Genomic DNA, 18,641 nt, shown 5'->3' on the forward strand with positions numbered 1-18,641 from the left:
AGTCCGAAATCGATGGCTGGATCATTGCAGCATGATTTATAGAAGCACAGCCTGGCTGCTTCCATAGCCCCGGTGGGGTGACATCCCCGGAGTTGAGCCTTTTCATTAAGTGAGAGAGAGTTTTCTACATCTTTTCAGTCCACACAATGAAAACTGCTGATGTGTGGAACTGTAATAGTCTCTTTCAGGACATTGTTAACTAAACAGTTTCTGAAAAAGTTTCTCCACTCATAAAATAAGTCATCGGTGCATTATGGGGGCTACGCGAAGGTCCTAACAAGAACGAATGGCATATAATGACTTTTTTCAAAAGCTTGTTAACAAACAATGAAATAATGATTTTCACGTTTATAAGCAGAACTGTGTTACAAATGCTGTGTTACACAACTTATCTGTCAAGATTGACAATTATATTCCTCATGAGCTTTGCCGTATCTAACTCCCAATCAAGCCAGTCCAGCAAATAAGTCAGCTAGAATCCTCTCGAACAACGTGAAACACTAGATGAAAACAGCTCAGGTCCATGAAACGGCTTCCAGGTTTCTCCGCACACAACCAACCTGACCTTCAGTCAGCGCTTTAATATTTCCTTCCTTCTGGTTACAATGCAGTGGTGGAGGTGGTGTGGCCAAAAGAACATTGCTGTGACTAATTTCAGCAGAGAGTCCTCAGATTGAGTATTTGTCTTTCGCATAGTGCTAGAATGAAGTGACCCTCTCAATTTTCCTTTCACCACTCCTACCTCTATTCATATAGACAACGAATTGTTCAGTATGACAAATAAAATGTAAATACTCTATGGATATAATCATCTAATCGTTCCGGTCTTATACGCTACACTCATCTGACATCGACTCAGTGGAGGGCCCCGCACCTCATAGAATATAAATCATCTGCTAGTGTGAATTTACAAAAACACTTTTAAAAATTCATAGCTGAGCTGCTGAAATACTTGGCCTGAGCAGCCTGCCACCCTTGTTAAATGAACCTGGTATTATTCACACTCCGTCAGCAGGTGTCCCTATCAGCACCGGGCAAGAGACAGTACTGAGAGCGTTATGCCTGAAATGCCCGAACTGTGCGATGTGGTAGGGAGTTGTAGAATATTGGACTTTTTGAAACTACCTAGTTGGACCCGTTCCAAAACCGACCTGGGGATTTCCCAACCGGACACAATAGGCATAAGATCACTTTTACAATATAGAGACCAGTTCCAAACGGACCTGAGGAACAGCTAGACTCGTTCAGTATAGGCCTGGTTGGATCCAGACCCGGTTCGATCTGAGTGAGGGAAGCAGCAGAAAAATAACATTTGAAGCTACTTTATTAACCGGAGCTGATAAAGCGCAAGAGAAAGGAGGTAGAGAGGAGTGACGCTCTAGCAGGGGCCAGTGCTGTGTGTGTAGGCTACTATGAGTGTGAGCGAGTGACCGGGGAACAGGGAGGAGGAAGGGAGAGATGAGAAACTGCATCCAACCAAGCCGGCTCACGCTATAGTAGACAAATAGCTGCCATAGCTAGGTTATTTATATGATTACATAGTAATTGTCTTCAAACCGGGAGAAGCTAGTTAAGCTAGCTAGCTAGGCTAATTGAGGCTGCATGCTCTTTCTCGTCCTACACAGTTACTAACAACAACAACCCCATTCATAATATAATAGTAGCAGCCTACCTGTTGGCTCTAGGTTGTTGTAGCCTATCCTTCTCCTCAAAATTTGTATGAATCTTCCAATGAATAGATATCTCCTAATTTTTGCCCCAAAAAGAGGCTCTATGACTAGCCTATTGCCGCTTTGATGGCTTATGATTGGCCAACAAAAACAACAAGCTACATGTGCCACCTACGTGAAAAGCAAAGAGCAGCAGCATAAATTATACAATTTCTCCCTCACTCTCTCTACGGCAGGAGTTGCGTTCAAAACTATATGGATCCTTCTGGAAAAGTCAGTTAAAATTACACATACCCGAGACAATCATATCAGATCTGACCCGTGACATTATTTTCGAATTCTGGATCTGGACCCGCTTGTGTATTTGGGTACAGGCCCATCCCTGATCAGTTACCCATCCCTGATCGAAGTAGTTGATAATTGGTATTCAACAGTCATAAAAGTATGCCTTATTTACTTGTATAAACTACTAAAATAGTGATTTTGTCATAGTATAGGCAGCTCTATAGAGATGACTTGGAATGAAATAATAAAGTCATCAAATAAAACCAATGTAATATACACAACAAATATTTTATTGAAGTAATGTAAGGTGAATAAATGATGGGTAATAACTGATGAGTAGTAATGGGTAGTCACTACCATCATGGGACTTTTATTCATTGTTTTATTCTGTGTTGTTAAAGGATTCAACCCACATAATGCATAGCGCATTTAAATGTTTCAAATAATTCAATCGAAAACGAAAACCGTAATATTTAAAAAATATATATATATATACAGTGGGGAGAACAAGTATTTGATACACTGACGATTTTGCAGGTTTTCCTACTTACAAAGCATGTAGAGGTCTGTAATTTTTTATCATAGGTACACTTCAACTGTGAGAGAAGGAATCTAAAACAAAAATCCAGAAAATCACATTGTATGATTTTTAAGTAATTAATTGGCATTTTATTGCATGACATAAGTATTTGATACATCAGAAAAGCAGAACTTAATATTTGGTACAGAAACCTTAGTTTGCAATTACAGAGATCATACGTTTCCTGTAGTTCTTGACCAGGTTTGCACACACTGCAGCAGGGATTTTGGCCCACTCCTCCATACAGACCTTCTCCAGATCCTTCAGGTTTCGGGGCTGTCGCTGGGCAATACGGACTTTTGGCTCCCTCCAAAGATTTTCTATTGGGTTCAGGTCTGGAGACTGGCTAGGCCACTCCAGGACCTTGAGATGCTTCTTACGGAGCCACTCCTTAGTTGCCCTGGCTGTGTGTTTCGGGTCGTTGTCATGCTGGAAGACCCAGCCACCACCCATCTTCAATGCTCTTACTGAGGGAAGGAGGTTGTTGGTCAAGATCTCGCGATACATGGCCCCATCCATCCTCTCCTCAATACGGTGCAGTCGTCCTGTCCCCTTTGCAGAAAAGCATCCCCAAAGAATGATGTTTCCACCTCCATGCTTCACGGTTGGGATGGTGTTCTTGGGGTTGTAATCATCCTTCTTCTTCCTCCAAACACGGCGAGTGGAGTTTAGACCAAAAAGCTCTATTTTTGTCTCATCAGACCACATGACCTTCTCCCATTCCTCCTCTGGATCATCCAGATGGTCATTGGCAAACTTCAGACGGGCCTGGACATGCGCTGGCTTGAGCAGGGGGACCTTGCGTGCGCTGCAGGATTTTAATCCATGACGGCGTAGTGTGTTACTAATGGTTTTCTTTGAGACTGTGGTCCCAGCTCTCTTCAGGTCATTGACCAGGTCCTGCCGTGTAGTTCTGGGCTGATCCCTCACATTCCTCATGATCATTGATGCCCCACGAGGTGAGATCTTGCATGGAGCCCCAGACCGAGGGTGATTGACCGTCATCTTGAACTTCTTCCATTTTCTAATAATTGTGCCAACAGTTGTTGCCTTCTCACCAAGCTGCTTGCCTATTGTCCTGTAGCCCATCCCAGCCTTGTACAGGTCTACAATTTATCCCTGATGTCCTTACACAGCTCTCTGGTCTTGGCCATTGTGGAGAGGTTGGAGTCTGTTTGATTGAGTGTGTGGACAGGTGTCTTTTATACAGGTAACGAGTTCAAACAGGTGCAGTTAATACAGGTAATGAGTGGAGAACAGGAGGCCTTCTTAAAGAAAAACTAACAGGTCTGTGAGAGCCGGAATTCTTACTGGTTGGTAGGTGATCAAATACTTATGTCATGCAATAAAATGCAAATTCATTACTTAAAAATCATACAATGTGATTTTCTGGATTTTTGTTTTAGATTCCGTCTCTCACAGTTGAAGTGTACCTATGATAAAAATGACAGACCTCTACATGCTTTGTAAGTAGGAAAACCTGCAAAATCGGCAGTGTATCAAATACTTGTTCTCCCCACTGTATATATATATATATATATATATATATAATCGAACCGAAACCGAGCCGACCTCATAAATCAAAAAGCACTAAACGCACTAATGCACACACACACACACACGACACGCACACCACACACACAATCCAGTAACAAATATATGTCAAACATGTTTCCCTTAAGGAGCCTCAAGGTGTTGAGCAACTTCATGTAAGTTAAATAATGAAGACATTGACTCCATGTAAAGTGAATACAGGAGAGACTGCAACAGCAGCGTTGTATTAATAAGCATATCTTGAGGGGGTAATAAGAATAGACTGAGAAAGTGCACCGCCACAAGCAGTGTCTGGATGGGACTATGGGGATGCGGGTTTGATGCTAATTCCAGTCAAATGCTCCCCTTGATTCTCAAAGAACAACTCTCAATCGGTGTTAAACTTCTCTTCAGATCAGATACCCATGCATCCACTGCGAGTATGTGACCAACTATTCTCATAGCATAACCATTAAACAAACATAAAGCTTAAAGGTTCTCAAAACTAATACAGCAACACAGACTCAATTAAGGTACAACAAAAGCTTCGGCCTCTGCACAAATACCATGGCAATTATTTTTATTTTGAATGTGAATCAAGGCCCTTCCCAAACAGCATTTAAATTTGACGTTTTAAAAACCTCTTTGGTTGAGCCGACAGAGGGCCTAGACTAGAGAGAGGACGATCGATAAGTGACAGGTGGAAAGAAATGGGACACTTCTACAGAAATCACACCCCCTTCATTTAGTCTGTAAAGAAAATTAGACACCAGGGACATTGTAAACAGAGTTCAATAGAAACCTCTATCATTCCCTAGACTTCATTAAACCACAATAACAGGGTAAGTATATATGCAGCAAAGTGGTTAAGAGGAAAAACAACATATCTCCAAAAGCTTAGTTTGACTCAGTTCAAATCACCAAAACAAAGCCTCTTACAATAATATGTTAATGGTTGGTTGAAGGGCAAATTCACTAACATGCCAGTTGTACTTGTAAGTCAATAACAAATATACTGTATATACTGTACATCAGTGGTGGACAAAGTACTTAATTGTCATACTTGAGTAAAAGTAAAGATACCTTAATAGAAAATGACTCAAGTAAAAGTAAAAATCTATTAGTATCAGTAAAATACTATTTGAGTAAAAGTTTTAAATATACTTAAGTGTCAAAAGTAAATGGAACTGCTAAAATGTACTTAACTTTCAAAAGTATAAACCATCTCAAATTCCTTACATTAAGCAAACCAGACGTCACAAAAAAATAATAATACATAATTTACAAATTAAGCATTTGTGTTAAGTGAGTCCGCCAGATCAGAGGCAGTAGGGATGACCAGGGATGTTCTCTTGATAAGTGTGTGAATTGGACCATTTTCATGTCAAAATGTAACAAGTACTTTTGGGTGTCAGGGAAAATGTATGGAGTAAAAAGTATATCATTTTCTTTAGGATTGTAGTGAAGTAAAAGTTAGCAAAAATATAAATAGTAAAGTAAAGTACAGAAAAACAACTTAAGTAGTACTTTAAAGTATTTTTACTTAAGTACTTCGCACCACTGCTGTACATAGGTCCTATAAACTGTTAAAGTTTCAAATGACTCTTATCTCTACCTATCCCATGGTTGTCAATGGATGTGAATGTTAACAGCTTCACAAAGAGTGGTGCTTTTTAGCACCATGAAACTGGATCAGTCACACCTGCTCTAAGCCCCTAGCCTGAAGAAGGAGACAAAACCCAACTCAAAGTGATCCTAGGCTCACACCCTCAACTCTACAGAAATCATCAAATCACATGCAGAAGCATGCAGGACTCTTAGATCTGCCACATTGACTTGTATCGGCCTACTCTCCAGAAAAAGGACAGAGAAGAAGAAAAGAAAGAAAGGATAGCTCTGACAGGAAGTGAAAGTACGCTCTGTCATATAGAGAACATCTAGCATTTTAATACACAGTGCAGTAATGTAAGACTGGTAAAGACCTTGGTGTGTGCCAGTGTGATGATGTATGAAATCCCAGAGCCACCACCCCCCCCACTCCCCTCTCCTGTTTCAGTTGCCTACCTGCTGCTCACTTAGCGCTGTGATCTTGGCTTGAAGTTCATGGAGCTGCTTCTTCAAATCAGCATTCTGCAACAAAAAAAAGAAGAAGAGAGCAACAAGCCTGTTATAGCTCACTTACACATAGCTGTGAAGAATTGTTCATTCGTGACAGCTGAGTTGGGGTTTGCGTGTTATGTGGGGAGTGTGCCAAGCTCTGGGTGCTGTATTTGTGTGTGTGTGTGTGTGTGTGTGTGTGTGTGTGTGTGTGTGTGTGTGTGTGTGTGTAGGTGTGGTGTAAAGATCCGAGACAGCAGCTTTAGCTAGCATGAAGTCCAAGTTAAAATGACTGTGCACACCGTTTTCCACGGGACGAGTGAAGTGAGGTGGAAAGAGTAATCCCCCTCCCCTCACGTCACTGGGCTGCCACGGCTGTCAGCCACATGAGGGGGAACTCAGAGCTGGGTTGTAGGGACACCACTGAAATGTGGGATGGGCTGCTGCTGCTACAGCACTGAGTCCTCATAAAAGGGCTGCAGGATGATAAAGTATGGTGGGCGGATACTACAGAGAGAGAAGAGCTCTGGGGAGTTTTCAAGGCCGTTCTCAAAATTGACAGGGTAAAGTAAAAGAGGTGGAATTTGGAACAAATCAAAAATCTCTGAGCCGCAGTGACAAGGACGTCATATCTGGTTGTCCTCTTAGGCTGTTTTAAATCATATCTTTCAACTGTGTAGATTTTGAGTAATAGGGATACTACATCCTTTCAAAAGCTTGAAAACCTCTGAACAGACGGAACTGTTCTGTAATAATGAAACTAACGTCAACCCCAAAACATATTGCATATTTGGGCCTAGCTATCTGGTACAACCACCTAGGTGACAGGAGAGGCTTACCTGTGGATCCTGTTTCATCTGGGACACTAGTTTCTGCGAGAGAGAAATCATAGAAAGACACAAGTTAATAACAACCACATAACAAACGCATTGATACACCTAATATATTACAATGACAGAGGCTGTGTCACTTGTTCCTAACGTCACATGCCTCTTAAAGGTTTGAGAAAAAGGTTTGGCAATAGGTTTTTACGTTTCCTGAGCGAACGTTCCTTTCGCTCACCCCCCTTTTAACGTTGCAGTACCCAATGCATTCTTGTTGTCACAGCCATACAAACTGTAGACACAGTGGCCCCCAGAGGCACCTTCCAATACTGCAACCTTAGAGCACATTCATGGCTCCCCACTGTACAAAACATTCCAGACAAACACAAGGAGGTTCATGCTCAACTGGATGGGCCACACTGGGAGGTACATTCAGTGGTTGCGAATAGGAACACCATACTGACTTACACTGAACATGTGGGCCTCTCTAATGTGATCACTCTCATAGTAATCAACACAAGCCCTGTTTGCATTTTGCTATAAGGAGCACATCTGGCTGGTGATAGGTGTACGAGGATAAGCTTTCCTCATGTTTCTGGCTTCCGTATTTGGGTTGAACCAGGTGGAGGGTATCATGCACCAAACCTCAAAACAGAAACATTATGGATGGCACAGAAATACAACTAAAAAAAGACTACAGAGTACACATAAACTCTTAGAAAAAAAGGGTTCTTCGGCTGTCCCCATAGGAGAACCATTTTTGGTTCCATGTAGAACCCTCTTTGGAAAGGGTTCTGCATTGAACCCAAAAGGGTTCTACCTGGAACCAAAAAGGGTTCTTCAAAGGGTTCTCCTATGGGGACAGCCAAATAACCCTTTTAGGTTCTAGATAGCACTTATTTTTCTAAGAGTGTAGAGCATACATTTACAGGATGAAGTATATTTTTCTGACCCAAACCCGACACTAAACCATACTTAAAGGACAATCACTGAAGGGAGAGGCAGGAGGAAGCAAGAGTAGAGAAGGAGGTGAATAAGCTGACAGATAGGATGAGTCTAAGGAGGAAGTATTCATGGAGCAGCCTGAGGGCAAGAATCTGATGGAGTGTATGAACAAAATCCCAACCACATTCTGTCGCACAGTTGAATGTGTTACCAACTTTCCTCCCGAAACACTTCTGATAATTTCCAGGTTAATCAAGTAAACGAATGGTGGTTAAATGGCAGAAAAGCAGAGAGATGCATAGTCCTGTTACCTGATGAACTTGTATATCCGCTTTCAGGGCCTCTTGGAGGGTCTGTAATTCCATCATTGATCCCTTCTGTCGGAAGCTCAGTCCTGGACAGCTTTCAGCCTGTTCAGCCAGGAAGAAGGATATTTATCCCTTCATTCAACAGGAATACTAATATGTCAACATAAAGACTTGTAACAGTGAAATCAAGTTGTGCTTATAATAAAGCAATGGCATGGCATCAGGCCATAGAACACTGTAAAAATGTTGTTGTTATCCATGTTATCCTTTATCTACTTTTAAGGTGGACGTTAAAGTAGACATTTCCAAAAGACTTCACATTGAAGTACACTTAATAGGATTTACAACATGTTTGTAAGTAGTTTATAAACATTTAATTATTTGTTTATAAACCTGTACACACACACACACACACACACACACACACACACACACACACACACACACACACACACACACACACACACACACACACACACACACACACACTTTTTTCTGAAAGTTTAAACAGACCATTTTTTGGGGGGTTTCCCATTAAAACGATACGAGTATTTACTACAATTTCATGTGAATTCACAATGCAGCTGTGCTGCTGCCAGCAAAGGTTTGGGTCTCACGGTGCGTCCCTTTCAGATGGTTAAGCGTTGCACCTGTGAACTACCATTACTTTACCTCAATTCCACCTCGCAAAGCCAGCGCGAGGGAAAGAGAGAAGGTGTGCATACAGTGCCTTCGGAAAGTATTCAGACCCCTCAACTTTTTCCACATTTTGTTACATTACAGCCTTATTCTAACATTTTTTTTTTTTTTTTTATGTTACTCACCAATTTACACACAATAGCCCATAATGACAAAGCAATAAAGTTTTTTTATTTTTTATTTCTGTATTCAGACCCTTTACTCAGTACTTTGTTGAAGCACCTTTGGCAGCGATTACAGCCTCGAGTCTTCTTGGGGATGACAATACAAGCTTGGCACACCTGTATTTGGGGAGTTTCGCCCCAATCTGAGGTCTTGAGCACTCTGGAGCAGGTTTTCATCAAGGATCTCTATGTACTTGCTCTGTTCATCTTTCCCCTGATCCTGACTAGTCTCCCAGTCCCTGCCGCTGAAAAACGTCCCCACAGCATGATGCTGCCACCACCATGCTTCGCCGTAGGGATGGTGCCAGGTTTCTTCCAGACGTGACATTTAGCATTCAAGCCAGAGTTCAATCTTAGTTTCATCAGACCATAGAATATTGTTTCTCGTGGTCTCAGAGTCTTCAGATGCCTTTTGGCAAATCCAAGCGGGCTGTCATGTGCCTTTTACTGAGGAGTGGCTTCCGTCTGGTCACTCTACCATAAAGGCCTGATTGGTGGAGTGCTGCAGAGATGGTTGTCCTTCTGGAAAGTTCTCCCATCTCCACAAAGAAACGCTAGAGCTCTGTCAGAGTGACCATCAGGTTCCTGGTTACCTCCTTAATGAAAGCCCCTTCTCTCCCGATTGCTCAGTTACGCCGGGCGGCCAGCTCTAGGAAGAGTCTTGGTGGTTCCAAACGTCTTCCAATGAAGCGTGATGGAGTACACTGTGTTCTTGGGGACCTTCAATGCTGCAAAAATGTGTTGGTACCCTTCCCAAGATCCGTGCCTTGACACAATCCTGTCTCGGAGCTCTACAGACAATTCCTTCGACCTCATGGCTGGGTTTTTGCTCTGACATGCACTGTCAACTGTGGGACCTTATATAGACAGGTGTGTGCCTTTCTATATCATGCCCAATCAACTGAATTTACCACAGGTGGACTCCAATCAAGTTGTAGAAACATCTCAAGGATGATCAATGGAAACAGGATGCACCAGAGCTACATTTCAAGTCTCATAGCAAAGGGTCTGAATACTTATGTAAATAAGGTATATGTTTAATACATTTGCAAAAAATTCTAAAAACCTGTTTTCACTTTGTCATTATGGGGTATTGTGTGTAGATTGCTGAATTTTTTTAAATATTTAATCCATTTTAGAATAAGGCTGTAAGGTAACAAAATGTGGAAAAAGTCAAGTGGCCTGAATACGCACTGTATGTCTTGGTTATCTGTATCTTTCAATGTTTTGTCTTGCATGCCTCGCAAATTCACCAAAGCAGCCTAAAGTTCACCTCTTCCTCTCTGGTTTTATTTAAATGACACAGCTTTCGAGGCCTTTTGCCTGCCTGTCGTCTAGTTAGGCTATAACATATATAATAATATGTTGTTTTGTGATAATTGCACTGTGATTTACATTTTCAGTTATTGGTTTTTCTTAATGTTAAGGATCCCAATTGCATTTAAACGTTCACACCCCTAACACACACACACATCCACACACCATAAATGTTCATAGCTTTACCTTCACACAGTCTTCAGTTTTGAACACCATCCAATTTTGCATTGAGGGGGTGGCAGCTGTGACACAAAAAAGAGGCAATCAGATAAGCCACTCCACTTAAATAATGTTGCAGTGCGAAGTCCAGCAGCATGTCATAGTGTGGGCTTTCCTAACCCACAGCAGGGGCCCAAAGCACTTGCTGTCCACTCTCTCTTCTCTCTCTGTAGAGCCCATTCAAAGACTTCAGGGCCCAAGGCTACTCCACGAAGTCATTAGATTGTCATATGCCAGGAAGATTCAGCATAATGTTTTGGAATAGTATTTTTCTGTTTTTGTTTTACATCATCTCACTCTACTATGCTTTGGGTAGTATGGACTACCCTCTGCTCTCTAGGCCAGGTTGGGCCTTTAAAGTATTAATAGTACATTAGACCATTTTCTAGTCTAGAGTATTTTTTTTTTTATAAAGACAGTTATAAATCCAGATGTTGATGTTCTGTACAACTTATTTAAAAGTAACCTACTGCTTTCTGATGATGAACTATAATGCTGAGAAAATAAAAAGAGATGAATGTGCAAACTCCCCAAAACATCCTACTAGTTTTGTACACTGTGTGTAAGCAATTCATAGAGAGTGAAAACTGGGAAAGAGAGCGAGTCAAATCACAGCAGTGTTACAGCCTCCCAGCCGGCGGATTGATTTCCGGCCAGGGCCTTTTGCCAAGAGAACAATAATAACATTGGGGCCATTACATGGGCTTACCACCTGGCTGAGTGGACTGGTTTCCTCCCTCTCCCATTCTCTCACTATCTCTCTCTCCTGCTCTCCTCATATCCTTCCCTCACTATCCTTGAGAACATGCCAATTTCAGGGGAAGGGGGTATATAGGTAAAACACAGGCCAGGTGTACATTAGTGATGGGGGAATACGATACGGTTACATATCACTAGGCCACATTTATTCGGGGGAAATAACTGTATACTGAAGCCTGCAAATTAGTTTCATTATGTTCAGTAGGTAAATATTGAATAATTTTTGGGGGTGCTGCTATACAGTGCCTTCGGAAAGTATTCAGACAACTTGACTTTTTCCACATTTTGTTACGTTACCATCAAAGATTGGGCCACGAACAAAAACAAACAACGGCGCAAATGCATTTAATGCATGACATTTGTATGTGCAAATAGCACTTTTACTTCCATGGCTGATCAAAACTCATTTTCTCGTGCTCTGTCTTGTCTCTCAGCCGCAGACAAATAGTGAGCAATATGTTTGGAACATCAAATCGCAATGTCGAATTGCAATACATATAGAATTGTGAGAATCGCAATACATATCATATCGGGTCCTAAGTATTGTGATAATATCAGAAGGTCTCTGGCAATTCCCAGCCTTAGTGTACATATCAGGAAGCTGAGCTACTACCTATTCAAATAATCTAGCAGAAGTGCACTGCCTTTTCATACTGTAGGTTACTAACAGTCTGTAAGAGTTCTAGTAATTTAAATTATGGAAATAGTCTATATCCCTTGATTTAGAAGAATATGACTTGTTAATACATTATTAAAACCACTTAGTCCATTGTTTTTGATATCATAGAAAACTTTGTAAACAATTTTGTATAGCTTCAAATTATGTTTCAAAAAAACGTTACAGTATGTCGCTCTCATGGAATGTCATTGCTTGAACATCATAGCCTACAGACATATAATAAAAAAACGAGTGCTATTTGCACATAAAAATGTAATGCATTAAATGCATTTGCACCATTGTTTATGTTTTTGTTCGTGGCCCATTCTTTGATGGTATGCACAATTATTAGAGTGAGGGTTAGGACATTGCAGTGAAAAATCAAAATCATCAACAGTTAGTTACTTTATTTTCTAAAACCTGTACTTTTTGCAAAAATCCTTGAAATTGTGCATAATACTCATACTAATGTTAATACTATAGGTTTAAGTATAACAGTTGTAGGCCTACCAACCTGGACTCAGGGGTATACGTAACATAGTAAATGTAAATCCATAACACTCCAATTAGCATGATATGTTTCATTTCATATGGTACGTATTAATTTGTGGATGTCCATCATCCATTTCATATGATATGTTACGAATTACAATTTGTACAATACATGTTACAAATTGCAATTCGTGCAATCAGGGGTTGGAACCTAAAAAAATGGAATTGTTTTGTTCTGAACAGAACCATTATTTAATCTGTATAGGAAAGTTGTTAAGAGCAAATTGTATTTGTTTGTAACATCATGGTTTAATCATAACGAAAGACAAGCACAAACACGGTGCTGCCAGTCACTACAGACAGACCAGTGTAGAGCAAGAGGGTGAAGGAAGCTTGCCTTGAAGCGCTAGGCATCTTGTTGTTATGACATGCATTATCTGAATTAGGCCAACAGAATTATACCTACAGAGGAGCGGCTTCTATGGAGGAACTTTGAATGTCTTTGAACTTCCGATTTGGTTTAAAGTTGGACCAGAGCAAACGTTAGCTAGCTAACAAGCTTGTGTGTGCAGAACAGCACTAGAATTAAAAACTCATGTTACCTTTTTTGTAGTCAGTTAAATCCAATGTGAAACTTGATAACTATAGTATCCTTAACTAGCATTGAAAAAGTTAATCCATTCTTCTATAATTAAACATCTCTCCATAATTTCTAAATCAAGTTTGTAATGTCGTCAGTAGGCTCCAGTAACCTATGCTTCTGAGGGGGAGGGGAAGGTAGCCTACACACACACACCCACTGGCAGACAGAGTGAGGGCTTTGCATAGACACTTTGTTGCAATTTTGGGGGGACTGGAAAAAATGTCAGGAACGTAAAATAAATGCTATTAACCGGGTCCCAGACTTTTAAAATAATGGTTCTGTTCTGGAACAGTATTGATCACTTTCATTTCTGGTTCTGTTCATCAAATAATTGCATTATTTTACAGTTTTCGGTTCTGTTCCCTGAACCGGTTCCAACTCATGCGTACAATATGTTACGAATTTGCCAAATGTATATGTGACTAATTCCAATTTGTTGTGGTTAACATTAGCTAGGTGGCTAAAGCTAACATTAGCTAGGTAGATAACATTAGCTAGGCTAGGGGTTAAGGTTACCCATACGGAAAACTAATGTATTATAATATACAGTACATACACTCAGCGGCAAGTTTAGGTAAACCCCGTTCACGAAAATGGTTTGCTCCTACAAACAGTGAGTCACGTGGCCGTGGCTTGCTATATAAAGCAGGCAGACAGGCATCAAGGCATTCAGTTACTGTTCGATTGAAGGTTAGAATTGGCAAAACGAGTGACTTAAGCAACTTTGAGCATGGTATGATCGTCTGTGACAGGCGTGCCGGTTGCAGTATCTCAGAAACGGCGGGCCTCCTGGACTTTTCAAGCACAATAGTGTCTAGGGTTTATTGATAATGGTGCAACAAACAGAAAAAATCCAGTCAGCGGCAGTCCTGTTGGCGAAAACAGCTCGTTGAGAGCGGTTGAAGGAGAATGGCAAGAATTGCGAAAGCTAACAACGCACAACTCGTCAGTCCTTGGCACGGATGGGCAACTACAGCAGACAACCACACCGGGTTCCACTCCTATCAGCTAAAAACAGGAAGTAGCGGCTCCAGTGGGCATGTGGTCACCAACACTAGACAATTGAGGAGTGGAAAAAATTGCCTGGTCCGATGAATCCCAGTTCCTGTTGCGTCATACTGATGGCAGAGTCAGGATTTGGCGTAAGCAACATGAATCCATGGCCCCATCCTGCTTGGTGTCAACAGTACAGGCTGGTGGCGGGGTTGTAATGGTGTGGGGAATGTTTTCCTGGCAAACGCTTGCTCCCTTGACACCAATTGAGTAACGTTTGAACACCACAGCATCTCTGACCATAGAATCCATGCCCCGAAGAATTTGGGTTGTTCTGGAAGGAAAGGGGGGTCAGACCCTGTACTAGATGGGTGCTAATTAGCTAAAATACTATTGCTGTCCATGATGAGATTCGAACATGCAACCATTGGGTTGCTAGACATTTGTGTTACACGCACACCCTACTTTTGTTTTTGCCTTAAGTAACCTTCTGTCTTTATTAACAATACCAAACGTGGGGCGGCGCACAAATGGCCAAGCGTCGTCCGGGTTAAGGCATGGTTTGGCCGGCAGGGATGTCCTTGTCCCATCGCGCTCGAACGACTCCTGTGGCGGGCCGGGCGCATGCACGCTGGCACGGTCGCCAGGTGTACGGTGTTTCCTCCGACACATTGGTGTGGCTGGCTTCCGGGTTAAGTTGCATTGTGTCAAGAAGCAGTGCGGCTTGGTTGGGTTGTGTTTCGGAGGATGCATGGCTCTCGACCTTCCCTTCTCCTGAGTCCGTACGGGAGTTGCAGCGATGAGAACAGACTGTAACTACCAATTGGATACCACGAAATTGGGGAGAAAAAGGGGATAAAAAATAAACAATATCAAACGTAACATATCATATTAATTTGGATTTCCCGTATTTACATTTACTATGTTACGTCTAGTCTATGAGACCAGGCTGGGCCTACATACTATCAAATCAAATGTTATTGTCACATACAAATACTTAGCAGATGTTATTGCAGGTGTAGCAAAATGCTTGTGTTCCTAGCTCCAACAGTGCAGTAAGTGAGTACAACAACGAGTACCCTTCCTACACCGTAATTCCACTGCACCTGTCTAAATACAGGATGTAAAGTGGGGCCAAACATGAAAGTGATGCAAAACTGGAAATGTAAACTACAGATGGGTCGACTTATACGTTCTACTCCTAAAGTGGCCTACTGGACACGTCACTGCACCTGTCTGCCACTCAATCAAACTAAGAATAAGGACCTCGATTAAGAAAAACTGATACAATATCAAACGTTCCAATCTCAGCCGTTCGAGTGGAATAGGGCCTACAACTACCCCCACTATTTCACCAGCTTGGCCACATTTATTTGGGGGAAATAACTGTATAGCGAATCCTGAGAATTAGTTATATCTTGTTAAGTAGGTTAATATTCTTATTCTTTCTCATAGTATGCTAGTATGTGGGGCACCAGGAGAAACTATCGAAGTCCACTTGATGCAAGCGTAACTAAATTAGCTAAAGATCATTCACGAGCTGGAGTTGCTCCTCCAAATAGCAAGTTGGTTGTCCAATGAGAATCCGCTTAGTTATTTTAAACTATTAACTAAAATATCACATGGTATAAACTTGAAACATAAATGAACTACGCAAGAACAGGATATGCGTATGTTATACCTCTTTTGGAATAAAATACAAGAACTTGTGTGATACGTTTTTTCTTTTACGTGAAATGGTAACCTACTCAATAGCATTCACTAACGCTTTTGTGGCGCTATTACGTGTTACTCGTCGCGAGACAGCGTTCCTTTACGAAAAAGAAACAGAGGGCAAGCAACAAAGCATTCGTTCAACTAAAAAGCAGACAAATTGACTTAATAACATAGACATCTGAAATGGATGACTGTCCGGTAGTTCGTTACACAACAAAATACATTATAATTGTGCTTTGAAATTCTTTGCAAACGGTGTTTTTATTGTATAACAGAGGCGTAAAGCTTAGCGCAAGTTAGAATCAGCCCCTTTACGCACTACGTTCAATGCCCTCCAATAGCAAGGCACTTATAAAATATCACCCAACTCCTAGAATATGGATATATGAACAAAACGATTGCTCAGCGACTGCTTTCCTTCGACTAAAATGCGAATACACTTGATCTAAAACAACAATATTAATCAAATAATAAAGAGAGTAGCAGAGATGAAAATGAAAGTTCTTATAATAATAGAAAGATCCCGAGATGTTCTTACCCTCCTCTTTTACTCACTTGAGCAGCAGCCAACCCTGCTCTTCTCACACAAATTATTTAAATAAATATTTACAAACACCGTAGTACTTCTTCACCGAAAAACGCCCAGAGCGTGTATTTATCCACTTAATATCCAAATACACTCCATTGCATATGATGTGATTTTCCCGATAATTTTTCCCACTATTTAATTTGAGTATAAAGAGAAAAACTGAGATACAGAACAAGAACTCTTCGTCAATCTCATTCACCCCCCTATCCTGAGCACATTGCACATCAATGCGCGTAGGAAGAGTGAGCGAGAACGGGGCAGGGAAAACTAAGGGGCATTTAGCAGAAAACAAGTCACCAATGGCTCTGATTGATTTAATAATATAATTAAAGTATTAAATCGTTTCAGTATATTGTGATTATATGCATAAATACAGATTAAATCGCATTTAGTAGAGGAACTACTTTATGTGACGGTGCGGCGAATTTATTTCACTTTGCCTAAGGAACGGAGGTGATATGCCTCCATTGCCTAGGAAAAAAACCCGGATGTAGACTTGATGAAACGCTTCGTATGTAAAGTAACAGACCACTTTCACGAATTGTCGGACACAATTACCCCAACTCTTTGCAATGATATATCACATTCAGGAGCTTTGATCATAGTCAGACAGACAAAGACGTACAAATCAGACATTGTTACTTACAAATGTGAATAAATGTGCTGTTAGAATAATTGAGGTTGATAATGATGTAAGACTTGACCAAACTATCTGACATCAATAGGCGCGGATCGGGTGCGTGGCCTATTGCTGTCAGTAGTATAGTATGGTCAAATACATGTATATAGCAAAAGCCTTCAGAAAGTATTCACACACCTTGACTTTTTCCATATATTGTTGGGTTACTGATTGAATTTAAAATGGATTACATTTGTGCCACTAATCTACACACAATACCCCATATTGTCAAAGTGGAATTATGTTTCTGAAACCCCTTTGTTATGGCAAGCCTAAATACGTTTAGGAGTAAAAATGTGCTTCATAAGTCACATAATAAGTTGCATGGATTCACTCCGTGTGCAATAATAGTGGTTAACATGATTTTTGAATGATTACCCCATTGCTGTACCCCACACACATTATTATCTGTAAGGTCCCTCAGTCGAGTAGTGAACTTCAAGCACAGATTCAACCACAAAGACCAAGGAGGTTTTCCAATGCCTCGCAAAAAGGTCACCTATTGGTAGATTAAAACTTTATTAAATATATTCACATCAAAAATTATTGATTAAAACACACTGTTTTGCAATGAAGGTCTACAGTAGCCTCAACAGCACTCTGTAGGCTACACCATGGTGTAGCCGGAGGACAGCTAGTTTTTGTCCTCCTCTGCATACATTGACTTCAATACGAAACCTAGGAGGCTCACAGTTCTCACCCCCATCCATAGACTTACACAGTAATTATGACAACTTCCGGAGGAAGTCCTCCAACCTATCAGAGCTCTTGCAGCATGAACTGACGTGTTGTCCACCTAATCAAAGGATCAGATAATTAATCTAGTACTGAGAGTATAAACTACAGCTAGCTAGCACCGCAGTGCATAAAATGTGTGAGTAGTTGACTCAAAGAGAAAGAAAGACGATAGTTGAACAGTTTGGAACAAATTAGAATTTCTAAATTCTAATGCATTTAGAAATGGAAGGAGAAGCAAGAGAGAGAGAGAGCGAGAGCTATACTTCGTACTATTTTCTTTTTTACTTTCACTTAGCTAGCGAATGCAGCTAACTAGTTTAGCCTACTCAAACACGCATCTCAAACAGAGAGGGATGCTACAGTATGTTAGCTAGCTAGCTATGGCTATCCATCACTGGAACACTATCAAGTCAAGGTACGTTTTGGTTTTATACATTTATTGCCACCTGGGCCCGTTGATGTAACTGCTCAATTTTAACGGGTTTACTGACGCCGTTATTTATTTTTCTTCTTATTTTTTATACATTTTTCGTCATATCCAATTACGATCTTGTCTCATTGCTGCAACTCCCCAATGGGCTCCCGAGGGGCGAAGGTCGAGTCATGCATCCTCCAAAACATGACCCGCCAAACCGCGCTCCTTAACACCTGCCCGGTTACCCCCGAAGCCAGCCGCACCAATGTGTCAGAGGAAACACCATTCAACTGACGACTGAAGTCAACCTGCAGGCGC

At 41.1% G+C, this 18,641-nt stretch overlaps 1 protein-coding gene across 5 annotated transcripts in view; it reads right to left on the bottom strand.

Moving 5' to 3' along the window:
• The window catches only part of LOC139576254 (PHD finger protein 21A-like), a 47,949-nt gene extending 31,250 nt beyond the window's left edge, over positions 1–16,699 (bottom strand). For 4 of the 5 annotated variants that reach the window (XM_071402082.1, XM_071402084.1, XM_071402081.1 and 1 more), the window contains exons 1-5: positions 16,441–16,699; positions 10,609–10,664; positions 8,246–8,344; positions 7,005–7,037; positions 6,133–6,198 (exon numbers count right to left, since the gene is read on the bottom strand). In XM_071402082.1, the coding sequence (XP_071258183.1) occupies positions 6,133–6,198; positions 7,005–7,037; positions 8,246–8,344; positions 10,609–10,650 (240 nt within the window). In that variant the 5' untranslated portion in view covers positions 10,651–10,664; positions 16,441–16,699. The remainder of the gene's footprint in view (positions 1–6,132; positions 6,199–7,004; positions 7,038–8,245; positions 8,345–10,608; positions 10,665–16,440) is intronic. The other variant, XM_071402083.1, reaches the window with a different exon arrangement.
• Between the last annotated feature and the right edge of the window lie 1,942 nt (positions 16,700–18,641).

Source organism: Salvelinus alpinus, chromosome 5 (assembly GCF_045679555.1).
Source record: "Salvelinus alpinus chromosome 5, SLU_Salpinus.1, whole genome shotgun sequence".
In the NCBI taxonomy this organism is placed as follows: domain Eukaryota; kingdom Metazoa; phylum Chordata; class Actinopteri; order Salmoniformes; family Salmonidae; genus Salvelinus; species Salvelinus alpinus.